Source organism: Argiope bruennichi, chromosome 5 (genome assembly GCF_947563725.1).
Source record: "Argiope bruennichi chromosome 5, qqArgBrue1.1, whole genome shotgun sequence".
NCBI classification, from domain to species: Eukaryota; Metazoa; Arthropoda; class Arachnida; order Araneae; family Araneidae; genus Argiope; species Argiope bruennichi.
Window position 1 is genome coordinate 89,772,914 of NC_079155.1, and position 13,815 is coordinate 89,786,728.

The 13,815-nt window shown below is 31.0% G+C and overlaps 1 protein-coding gene across 1 annotated transcript in view; it reads right to left on the reverse strand.

The window, feature by feature from the left end:
* LOC129968317 (sodium/hydrogen exchanger 10-like) overlaps positions 1-13,815 on the reverse strand; it is a 101,825-nt gene that overhangs the window by 21,384 nt on the left and 66,626 nt on the right. The window contains exon 16 of the mRNA XM_056082172.1: positions 4,417-4,581. Coding sequence (XP_055938147.1) covers positions 4,417-4,581 — 165 coding nt within the window. The remainder of the gene's footprint in view (positions 1-4,416; positions 4,582-13,815) is intronic.

Below are 13,815 nucleotides of genomic sequence, written 5' to 3' on the forward strand. Positions count from 1 at the left end.
AATTCTGAACTGTGGTCAGATGACGGGGACGACACCTGAGCTGGCACCTGCCCCCCCCTTTCTCCAAACTTTCGCACTACACCAGCGAGAGGATGTTTACTCCGACGGATTTAATGTGTACCAGACCAGCTTATACGACGGTTCTTCGGTGCAATCGGATCTGGAACCTGAAACTCTCTGGATCCGAAGCCAAGACCTTACAATCAAGGGAAAAAAAAGTTTCGAATTCTTAAAGTGAAAAAAATTGGTAATTGGAAACCATTAAAAAGCAAACAATTCTTGGAAAACGAAAAAAATATTATATTTCTCGGAATTCTAGAAAAACTTTCAACGGCATATAAGGATCGCGGCCTTCAAGAAAAATCAATTCAAACAGATCTTATTCCCGTAGGCATGAAGAAAATAACAGAAAATAACGTAGCTTTGAAAAAAGTTTTATAACATTCCGAAAATAACGTTTATGATTGTTAAAGTAGAGTAGACATCGCTAAGACTGCCTTTCATTTATATAATTTGAAGTTAACTCTCTACGTTATTATTGTCTTCTTTAAAAAGTAATTATTCTTTATAAATTCCTTTTTTGGCAATGTTATTTTTCTTCTGACGTCATTATGTTTGTGACGTCATTATGCTTACTTACAGATGTAATCTCGGTAGGAAGAGGAATTGTTCGTTGTAAGTTCTTACAGAATTCTTTTTCCTGTGAATGTTGAATTTTATGCATTTAAGCCTGTGAATATTTGTAAATAATCACTGCCGTAGCAGAAATTTTATATACGTATATACCTAAATTCTGAATGAGTTTTAATTAAAACTGCTTCATTAGTACATGAAGTGCAGTAAACTATTTACTGGCGTCAACATACAATTTATCAGAAAGCTAAGTTAGTCAGTGACTGATTTGATACGCTTTAACAATGATATTAAATATAAGGGCATTACTAATCAATTATAGAAGGCTCAAACTTCAATACTTCTTGTGAGCAATTAGTTACTGCCTATACTATACCACAACACTCCTCATTTTTTATATACGTGGTACCTATTCTTTGTTCCTGAAGGCATTTTAAAATCGCAACTTCTTTCAACTTCGAAATTATGATCTAATTCATTAATCACTAAATTATTCACATTAATTCATTAAATTATTTATTCTCTGGATATAATTAGCTGTCGAAAACATGAAAAGCAAGCAAGTGTTTCCTTCGTATTTGCATTGAACCATGCTTTCCTAGATTCATCTATTATACGCATAAAAGTTAATGGTGGAAACATTTTGAAGAAATCATATTTGTGTAAAACTTTAAGATTTAATTTTGATAAAAGTATTCACATATTTTTTTTCAGCCTCATAGATTTCAATATATTTGAATATCAGAAGTTGTATTTTTTCGAAATCGGGATCTACCAAAACATTCTAAATCTAAAATGAATAGACCGTGTATTAAAAAATTATTCTCACCTTTTATTCTTCAATAATTTATTTTTGTACTTTCGGCTGTTAAGACTATTGATAAGCCAATAATCTTTTATAAAATACAACTTGAGATTAACAACCATTGAAACATTAATATTCTTATCTTTTATTCTTTAATCATTTATTCTTATACTTTCATCTATTAAGATTATTGATAAGCCAATAATCTTTTATAAAATACAACTTGAGATTAACAACCATTGAAACATTAATATTCTTATCTTTTATTCTTTAATCATTTATTCTTATACTTTCGTCTATAAAGATTATTGATAAGCCAATAATCTTTTATAAAATACAACTTGAGATTAACAACCATTGAAACATTAATATTCTTATCTTTTATTCTTTAATCATTTATTCTTACACTTTCGTCTATTAACATTATTGATAAGCCAATAATCTTTTATAAAATACAACTTGAGATTAACAACTATTGAAACATTAATATTCTTATCTTTTATTCTTTAATCATTTATTCTTATACTTTCGTCTATTAACATTATTGATAAGCCAATAATCTTTTATAAAATACAACTTGAGATTAACAACTATTGAAACATTAATATTCTTATCTTTTATTCTTTAATCATTTATTCTTATACTTTCGTCTATTAAGATTATTGATAAGCCAATAATCTTTTATAAAATACAACTTGAGATTAACAACCATTGAAACATTAATATTCTTATCTTTTATTCTTTAATCATTTATTCTTACACTTTCGTCTATTAACATTATTGATAAGCCAATAATCTTTTATAAAATACAACTTGAGATTAACAACTATTGAAACATTAATATTCTTATCTTTTATTCTTTAATCATTTATTCTTATACTTTCGTCTATTAAGATTATTGATAAGCCAATAATCTTTTATAAAATACAACTTGAGATTAACAACAATTGAAACAGCGAGAGTAAAACATTAATAGATTAATAGCAATAATTTGATACTCAATTGATAATTAATGGAAGCAGTTAATGATTTGGGAACTCTGAATTTTGAGTATTATCCATGATAAAATATTTTTAAAATGCATCAAAGAATTTGTTAATGTAATTTAATGCGAGTTTAACTCAAATGCATTGTAATATGTTCAAAACAATTTCTGACAGGCGAGTTTCTCATTATTACATGATTAATGTTTATTCGCTTTTTAAATATTATTTTGCTTTCTGAAACCATTATAACTTTATTTAAATCAATGCGGCAGAATGGATTTCATTTATTCCTTAAACACTGTAGAATAATATATTTAAAATGTACCAATATCATGTCCAGCATATTCTCATCTTTGATCCAGGGTACATTTTTAATTACATTTCTAACTCCTGTTTTGGCAGGCATGTGTTTGGAAGCACACAAAATGTCTTGGATTTTCAACGACAAATCCTATATTATAATATCGACAGAAAAAATTATGCAAATAATTATTTAGTTGAAAACTAATTCCAAAGCATAGATGTATTGTAAAAGAAAAATCCATAAAATTCTTAGATTTATCTATCGTATTTATTATACATGTAGTTGGCACATTTGCTACTAAAGATGCGGGGACAAATTTATAGACTTGCATTATGTAAATAATTAAATAAACCATTAAAGTAGTAATAGCGGTTTACTGTGACGTGACAAGAATTAATGTCGTCCAAGTCAAATATGAATGTTATTCAAAAAGCGAATTTTTTCATTAAGGTAGCAGATGTCAGGTTATGCATTTTGAAAGGCTAATATACAATTCTGAAACATTGTATATTAGCGGAATCGAAAAGATGATTCTTGAAATCGCGAAAGTTGGCACTTCCTGATTGGTCGATTTGACAATTAAAAAGAATGATTCATTTTCTTCCTCCCATTATTTCAGAAGATATATTGGATGAAAAACTCTGAATGCTCAAGATATAACTCTGATCACTATTTAACATCAGCTGTGTCAAATATGAGAAAGTAGTTCTGTGCAACTAATTTTCTAAGGCTGTCAAAATTCACTTGCACGTGACAATCAAAATGCTCATGGTTCTCATCAATTACGACAATGTGGAAATGCTGAAAATGTTCATTTTATTGAATTGCTATCTTACGATGACGAAGTTCAACAGCTAAAGTTTGCAAATGTACAGACTCTTGTTACTTAAAATTATCACTTTTTGATTCGACAATTGTATTACAAATGGGTGCCGAATAACTAAACTCTTTCGTTGGGTCCTATCCCAAACACCAGACTTTTTTAAAGAAGAAAATAAAATTGATATCACGGTCTGAAAAATGCTCCAAATGCCGAAGTGAATGCATTAAAACAGTAGTTAAAAGATGCATCTCACCCCAAAAATTCCCTAGAATTATATTTTCTTTCAGCTCACAGCATTTGCACCGATTCTACTTTGTTTTGTTTTTAAATAATAATGAATCTTTTATTTATTTAATAATATTCAATCCTAACTGAGTTCAACTATGTGTTACAAATATTTACTGTCATATATAAATCGACTATCTATAACGGCTTGCTATCGTTCTGTTTTGGAAGAATAGTTGGCTGTAGTATCTAGGCTCATAATCGAAGTTCAATGCCGATTCTATTAAAGATAAGTTCGTAAGGGAGCTTAGTGTATGCGCTCAGATGAGATACAAAGATGATATCAAAGGATAGCTTCCGTATTAGCACGAGAATAGAGAATATTAAGAATATGAAATTGTTGGCTCCTCTGTATATTTTCCACTCCTCAATTGGCATTTTACTTTAGATAAGTATAACATCATTTACGAAGTAATAATTACAGATTAATGTCAATTTTTTTTAGATGAAACCAACGCAGTTATACGCAATTAAAAGTTTGTGTTTCTAAAACATGTAATTTTTTTAACCGCTCCCTGTTCTCTAGAAGATTTATATAGATATGAAAATGTATTAAATTTGTGTATTTTTTTTAACTTACTTCTAATAACATTTCAGCATCAGTTTCGTCCAACATGTAAATATCCAACATCTTTTCGACGGCATGCTTCATGTCCCTCAATACATAAACTGCTGCTCGTTGCGTCTTCCATGCACAAGTCACATCAGGGAATTTCGATTCGATATCGTCCATGGATGATAATGCCTGTAATAATCAACATTTTCAATACAATAAATTATCTTCATATTATTTTTTGAAAAACTAGTTATTAAAAGTTATCACTTAACCAGTTAGCGCGTAAGGATATGGTTATCAAAAGTTTCAAGAGCTATTTTGTGTATCTTAGTCTTAAAGAATTTTTTTCAGCAAAATATTTGTTACTTCAAATCATCATAGATATGTAATTCGCATCATTTTAGAAGCTTTATACTGTTCTTCTAATTGTGCTATGTATTTACTTCATTTTCTTTCAATGTATTTATGCATTCAATTATATCATTGGAAAGAACATCAAAGTTTAAAATTGGATGCACTTTAATAATATTTGCTTATTGCTCGATTCTTAAGTTAACTTTTACTTGTAAGTTTAGTTTAGTTTAGTTGTATTAACGTTTCCGTTTTAAAATAACGCTAGGGCTACTTTGGGCCGGACCTCGTAATTTTGAACTGCGGTCAGATGACGAGAACGACACCTGAGATGGCACCCCCTCTCCAAACTTCCACACCACACCAGTGGGAGGACGTTTGGCACCGATGGATTTAACGTGCACCAGACCCGCTTACACGACGATTCTTCGGTGGAATCGGATCTCGAATCTGAAACCCTCCGGTTCTGAAGCTTAGACCTTACCACCAAGCCACCGCGGCCTTTTTACTTATAAAGACAAGAAAATCTCAAAATTTGCTTCTAAAAGTATGCCTTATACTGAAAACTATTCACACGAAAAAATAAATCGAATCTTCATATTTTGATCACCAACAATGAAGAAACATTAGTTGAAACATTAGTAATAATAATCAATTTGATTTGAGTTCCACTTAAACAAAGAAACAAAATATTCTTAAATACTTTTAAAAATAAAAAAAAAATCTATACGGCAAAGAATTGATATTTTTTATCTTCAAATGACGCGGAAATTATTTTAGTGTTGTAATATTTTCTAAGGTATTGAGGGGGAAAAATTCGTTTCATTTTTAATTCATTAAAATTAAAAAAAATAGTTCTATAGTGCCATGAGCTATTTATACACTGGAAGAGAATCAAGAGCTCTAAATCATTATGTATATTTTTCAATCACAAATATTCGACGTGTAGAAATTTTGTAACACGACTATCATCTAATATGTAACCAAATTTCTTCTACACACTTTGAAGTTTTATACAATCTTTATGGTACTCCATAAAAAGGAATCATATTAGGTAAGATCATGGGATTTTGGTGGTCATGTGATGAAGGGTAATTCAGTGTAATCTGCATGTCCATCCAGCTTTATTGAACTTCTCATTTAAGAAGGCAACGAACATCCAAACCCAAAAGAGGATAGGGGCCCATCTTGCCGAAAAATACAATTCGTACTATCCTCATATAATTGCCTATTTCCAATATTTCCAGATAACTGCCACCTTTTGAAGCATGTTAAAACCAAAATTTGGGGCAACTTTTTTTATTTTCATGTGTCACATTTACATTATATTTAATAATTTTGAAGAAGAAATTTTTTAAAATCTGCTCATTTATTTATGCTAATCCTGTATATTTCTACACATGGAAATAAATGTCTATTTGTTCTATCTGAATAAACTAGTAATTTCTTTGAGATTAAACTTGTGTGATAGAATGGAGTATTTTATCTATAATAGATAAAACAATTCGTGTGAAATAGAACACGAAACATCGATTTCTTCATGGAACTCCCCAGGAAGTCCTTTTCTCATATCTAGAGAAACATCCATTGACACCACAGGGACACATTAGCCAATACATTATTAAAGAACGAACAACAATATAAGTGCTATATGTGCGTTCTAAACATAAAAACAATCTGCCGCTTTCTTTCAGAAATAACAAAACTATCCTTTTTTTCATTCTGGTATTCGAAGTGTAGGATTATGTTTGCTATTTATAGGATTTAGTTTGCTATTCGAATTATTGTTTGTTTATTCAAAACGGTTGAAAACTAACTATTTATTAAAAAGTTATGAAATCTAAAATACATCTTAACGAAGACAGCCGAAAGGTATTTGAAAACAGTAGTTGCTGCTCAATATGATCACTTAGAGATTTTAGAATTTTGATAACATTAATTGATTGATATATAATAACAAAATTGGTAGTTAGAATTTTTATAGAAGATAAGAAAACCCATTCTGAGGCTATTTATAATTTATTTTAACAAAAACAATTGCAAAAATGTATTAATTGTTGCATGTCGACAGTTATTCCTTAATACAGGTCATTTTCAAATTGTTCGTACTTTCACTGTTTCCCAAAATTTGTTGAACGATGTTGTAAGCTGCGTTTCAAAATGTTCAAAATGCCAAGACCTTTATTCATTTTGGCATTCGTTGGATGGTTTCTTGGACACAATTAATTGCACGTGCATTTGAACAATTTCAAAGTAAGAAAAGAAATTTATCGTAGAATATTTTTTATTTACTTAAATGGAGCAATATAAATCATATTAAATACAATAAAATTATCTATTTTCTAAGTAATTATAGCCATTGAACTTTTAATACAAGAGTTGTTACTCTTAATAAGGCTCTAATTCACCCAATTTGATTTATTTGTTCTTCTTTAGTCATAAAGATGTGAAACTGGCAAAATTATGGGAAAAACAGAAATTTTAACCCCACCAATTTTACCCTCTTCGAGCGAGATAACTCATCTGCAAATTTATTTGAGATTGTTACTCTCCTGATTGTGTATCCCAGGAAGGTTAAATTCCAGTCAACGATTAGTTTTGTTATCATATTAACAGGATAACATGTGCAAATTGTAGTGTTTTTATGTTTTATGTCTTATAAGGAATCTAAAGAAGAAGTTAATTTACCTATAGGTAGTATAAGATTTTTAATTTTAAATCCATGTAACATTCCCCGTTTCCTAGTACTGATAAGACATTTATAGTCAGCTGTGTCGTCACTGTTACTTATTAAACTCCTCGAGATAGCTAAATGGTGGATCTTTACACCTGGGTGGTCGCATCTGTTCATTAGCGACTACAGTGAAAGACCACATGTGGAATTCCTCGTCCAAGATATATTGATAGTACCTTCAAAGAGAAAGGGGTGTCCAAACATCTGGATGCTAAATGTTTCTCATTGTGAAAGGACCTTCCCACTGGCGGCACTGAGAGAGCATATTGCTGAACCCCGATTGGCCGAAAGGGAGCTCAAATGACCAATATAAATTAAGAAGCGGAGATTGTCGCCAAAATAAAGTGCGGACTGTTTTTTTTTTCTTTTTTTCTTTTTAGGGGAGAGAAGAAACGAATTGCAGGCTGACTGTTGGACTACGTCCACGAGTTCGGAGTCCGAGACCCAACTGAGTTTCAAGAAAGTCTTCGACTTTGACTTTTGTATCTTCTACAGGTGTAAACAACTATTTATTTAACCAACATCAGAACAAGTTTCTCTTTGTGTGTATATATATATATATATATATATATATATATATATATATAGGGTTGTAAAATAAAGAATTGTCATTGTCTGGAAATTCTGCCTTGTTATTTGATCAGTCTAGATCAAGACATTACAGCCAGATATAAAGTTTATTGCAATTCAAAAATATTAAATAAACAATACATGATATGAATGCACGGTAATTTTATCAATAAAAAATACATGAATGGTGAAGCAATGATACAACAGATAAAAGTATCAAAACTCTCCCTCCCCCTTTCTGATGCCCATAGTTCTATTTCCGCCTATTACGCTTGATAACACTTTTTCCTAAATGAATATCACATAATATTTGCAATAAATAATCTGCCTCATTAATCGTTTTTTACATGTAATAATTAATAAAAATTGATAACGCCTTGGAAAATCGTTCATTTGAATAACATTTTAGAAAATTATCCAGACAGGTTATTGAAGGAACCTCTAACGAAAGAAAATAAGTATCTAATAAACCAAATGTGTTTCTATCTAGACAGGAAGAAATGAAACTAAAATTTATAAATGGCCAAAGAAAGATAAAAAAAAAGTGAGAGAAAAACGATGAATTTTGGAACTTCAGTGACAAAAAGAAGGAATCCGTTTATCGGGTTCTAATCCGCAGCTCATGAAACCATTTCTCAGTTTTTGAATCGAAGAATTGTGTTTGTCTCCAAACGATGAGTCAATCGTGTGTACAGTGATCTTTCATTGGCTACTCGTAAACTATCCCCTTTCTTGCTTTTTGATTACTTTTCAGCATTATTTTTATGCCTTTAACTTACGTTCCCCCCTTTTTTTTATCATCGTACTCATAAAGTATATTATATATATATATATATATATATATATATATATATATATATATATATATATATATATATATATATATATATATATATATATATATATATATATATATATATATATATATATATAAGCAAAGAATATGGAATTGTCAAAATGGTAAAGCCCAAAAATTAGAAAAAATGAAAATAGTCTTTTCATAATAATTTCAGGGGTGCTGCAACTCTGCAGCCCTAATGGACTGGTCGCCACTGTGTAAAGCTAATATAACAAAACCGTTTTAATGTTTGTCCCAATTTCATGATTAAATAAACATTATTGAGGAAATAAAGAGCACCAAATACCATGCATGAGTTATTTAACTGAAAATAAACACAATCAATATCTGATCAGTTGATAACCAAAGGCGGCTAGCAAAGAAATATATTAAGATTGGACATTGGACTATCCAATGATATCATTTTATACTATGTTGAAAAGAAATTGGTTCGCATAAAGAGGCACTGTACTAAAACTAGATGATAAATTCTGATAGCATGTGACTCTGAAAACTTGATGATAAAATTGAAGATGAAGTTTAGAAACTTACGAAGAAAGGATAAAATAAAGAAACAGACAAGACATTGTTTATCTTCGCTTTCCGTTCTTCTAAATATTGAAGCTTAAATGAAAGGGGACATTTTGCTCATTTATTCCTTTCTGAAGAAGGATTATTACTGAATTCAGAAAATTGCTATAAATATTTCTACATCTCCCTAAGTAGCAATATTTCTTGTTGACTTTTATGTCACAGCTTGTTTTATTATTGGGTGAGAAAAGAACCGTAATAAATTACTACACTTTTGTTGTTTATTACTGACTTTTTTCAGCGTTTTATCAAACTGTTCAGACGAAATAATACGTAAGAGGTAAAACATAGAAAATGACGCACTTTGTTTTGTTTGTTTGCTAATTATAATGAAAAATGAACTGTATGGAATAAAGATTTCTTTAGTAATAGAGGAAATTGTAACATACTTACTATTTCTAGCAAATAAATTTTATATGGAGAAAGAAATTTTATTCTAGAAATTTTATACTTCACTTTATTTTTTATGTTTTAACTATTGTGTATTATAGTTTCTTTATTTAACACATTGATCGCCATAGAATTTTATGTAAATTGCTTAAAAAAGGATTATCAGTTTTGAGAAGAATTTTGTGGATATATAAACGTAATTGTTATCATGTGAGAACATCATGTTATTTTCGTTACGGGATTTTGAATAATTGAAGCTCGCAATCACGTAGGCAATGAATAAAGTATAAATGTCAATATTCATTTTCATCTGCTTCACCTGCTTTTCAGTATTGCATTATTATTATGTATTCTTCTTTGAAAGCAGATGCGTTTTTCAAAGGTTGACCTGCTGTTAGAGATGTGGGTTTTCACCACAGTAATCCTATGGGGCTATAGAAGACCCCCATGGAGTCATCTACTGCACATGCGCAGATGGTTTTCGTTATATCTCGTAAACTACATATGTTAAAGACATGGTGCTTTCACCATAGTAATCCTCTGAGGCTATAAAAGACCCCCCCCCATGGACTCATCTATAACGAAAATCATCTGTGCATGAATGCATGCACAGATGATTTTCGTTATATCTCGTAAACTATTTATGTTATTGGACAATGGGTTTTCACCATAGTAATTTTACGGGGCTATAGAAGGTCTCGGGATGTCGATGACGTCAACTTCTGGTCAGACAGGGAGTTATTATATCTCGGATTCTACGCAATGTAGAGACGAGTGCGCCCCTTTAAAACACTCGTCTCAAGGAATAGAGTCGAATGACATTTTTACCGAAAGTCTGGTCTCGATAGGGTCCGAGATCGGATCTCTAAATTTACAAATTCGAGTTACATTGCATTTGCTCGTATCGTTGGATAGTACTAGCCGAAATGCACATAAAGATATGAGTTTCACGTTGCTTCTCCAAATGATTCACAAGTTAAGGGCCCTCAAAGTTGTAAAAATTTGAATTTTTGAGCGAAGGTTTCGACCTTGTTTTTACAAAAACTCTCTTTACGATTGCCATCGATACATTCTACTCGATGTCCTCTATCGAACGATACCACATTTACGTCGTTTACGTCACTAAGAGCAGAGAAACTGAAACGAGAACGGAAAAAGAACATGATGTTGTTTTGGTTAGGGGGGGGGGTTGAAGTTCGAAATCGCGTAGGCAATGTATAAATCATAAATGGGGCGTCCTAAGCTTTCTCCCGATGAAGCCTTGCAAAGAAAAAAAGAAAGGGAACGAAAGAGCAAACAGAGACCAGAACAAAACCTTCAATCAAACCTTCAGAGACAAAACCTTCAATCAACAAAAACGAATGATTAAAATTTAAATTAGAAGCTGATCGAATTAAACATGAACGTAAAATAGCTTTACAACGGGAACGAAGAAAGCTTAAACGTATGCAGTGTGTTGAAAGATTCTCAATCGCAATACTCAACTTCAAACACAGAAAGTGTCCATTTGGATTCTGAATCACAACCGTCAACGTTCAACGCAAAACGTCTCCGTTTCGATGCTGAGTTTCAAATATCGCTTTCTAGCTCTAAGCAATTTATCGAAAAAATTGTTCTCACATGATAACTTGAAATTTGCGATAGAAGATTTCAATTTTTTTCAATTTTTTATTACATTATTTTGGGGCAATCTTACTTTCTCGTATACGGTGTTCTAACCACCAAAAAATTCGAACTAGAGATTTTGACGAATCTCCAGGCTTCAAATATCCCTGAGTTTGAAAATCACATTTTTGACCTTATGTCTATCTGTTTGCCTATCTGCAACAAAGACAACTCAAAAACACTGTGAGCAAGAAGGATAAAATTTGGTACATGATCTCTATACATAATGTGTTAAAATTTTGAGCAAAATTCCTTCTGAGGAAGTTTGTCTGTCCAGCTGTTCGAATGTAAGTTACACAACGAAAAGAGCTAAATGGACAAAATTCGTTATTTAGTTTTAACATCTATAGAGTAGACGCCAATCAAATTTTGAGTCGAAAGTAATTGGGGATTGTTCATCTGTCGGGCTATGTATTCAGACGCAATTAAACGCGATAACTAAAAAAAGCAATGATTTAAAAGTATCACATTTGGCAAGTGATTTTGTGACTAGAAGTGTAGTGGTGTCAGTCGGTTGAGAAAAACGCGTCTAAAAATAGATTCGATATTCTGGTGCCTATTGTTAAATGTTAGACATTAATGGCCAGTGATTTTGTGACTAGAAGTGTAGTGATGTCAGTCGGTTGAGAAAAACGCGTCTAAAAAAAGATTTGATATTCTGGTGCCTATTGTTAAATGTTAGACATTAATGGCCAGTGATTTTGTGACTAGAAATTCAGTGGTGTCAGTCGGTTGAGAAAAACGCGTCTAAAAATGGACTTGATATTGTGGTACCTATTGTTAAATGTTAGACATTAATGGCGAAGAAATTAGCCTAGAATAACACTGTTATTTTCGTAAAAATGCTAATTTCATGCCAAAGATTAATTTTTAATATATTTAATACTTGTATGACACTATACACCAGCACTATGCAAAGTGTTGTCTGCTTTACCCAAAGTCTACAAATTTTTATAGGAGTGGATTGGGTAATAACACCTTTATTAGAAAATATGCGAGAAAATTTTGGTGAGACGACACTCGCTAGTCTTTAATAAAGTTTAACGTCTTTTTTATGTGTGGTCAGCAGTGCTGATCACGGCTTTAATGAAATAATTTTACTACGAATGGGTATATATTATGTTTCTTTCGAATAATATTTCCAAGCCAAATCACCGGAATATACAGATAGGCCATGTCGGCCACTTTATATAGTGACCGGCAACTCTTGACGATAGCTCAAATATCAATCTAATTTGATGGTCACCTATGACCCGCGTATGGCTCCACTGAAATAACCAGTTGTCAGTTACTGGTACCCCTTATGGCAACCGTTGTGTTATATTTTAAATGTTTCATATCTTTGTACCAAGTTTTATTTATTTATTCAGCTCGATATATTTTGTAGTTATCGTGTTGGCATGCAATCGGACATACAGCCAGGCAGACTTCATATGAATGGATTTTGTTGAAAATCTATTAGAAATCAACAGACTTGTTGTTAAGAACACGAACTAAATTTCATTTGTCTACCTCAAAGCGTCTTTGAGTTATCATGCTCATAACCAGACAAACAATGCCGAAAGCATGGTTTTTATTTATTATTTTTTTTTTATTTATTCAGGGAGACTGGAAACATAGGAATTCCTCAAAATCTTAAGTACGAATTTTTTCTATGCATAAATTGCATAAAAGATAACAAAAATTATACTTAAATTAACAAGTAATTAAAATGAAATATGAAATAAAAATACAAATGATGTCTATTAATCTTGAATTTGGTAGACATTGCTTATAAATATAAACATACCACGACAATATCAAAATAATATTCGAATTCTTGTAAACATACACACATTTTATCAAAATATGATTGAAATAATACCCCGGCACCTTATAAAAATTATCTACAATCACATATTTTCAAGATAAGTTTAGTTATTCCTTTTCTGAATGCCTCAGTTATTTTAATCCACGAATTTCTAAATATACTCCATTCTCAATATACTTACTTTACACATTTAAATATTCATTCTTTTGCGCTTGAACTTAAATTAAGTATTTATCTATAAAATATCTACAAAGCTAAGTCTTTATTCATGATGATGATATATAGCCGAAAGCTACTTCCGAGGAATTAAAATTTCAGTAGATAGCTAAAACTAAATTACATGAATGTGGAAGTACATTTGACACTTCAATGCTTTTAAAGCTTTTGCGCTCGGTTTGTTTTATTTAATGGGTCTTAAATGACATTTTATTTTAAATGCCGAAAGAAACGTAAAGTGTTTGATAAAAAAAGAAA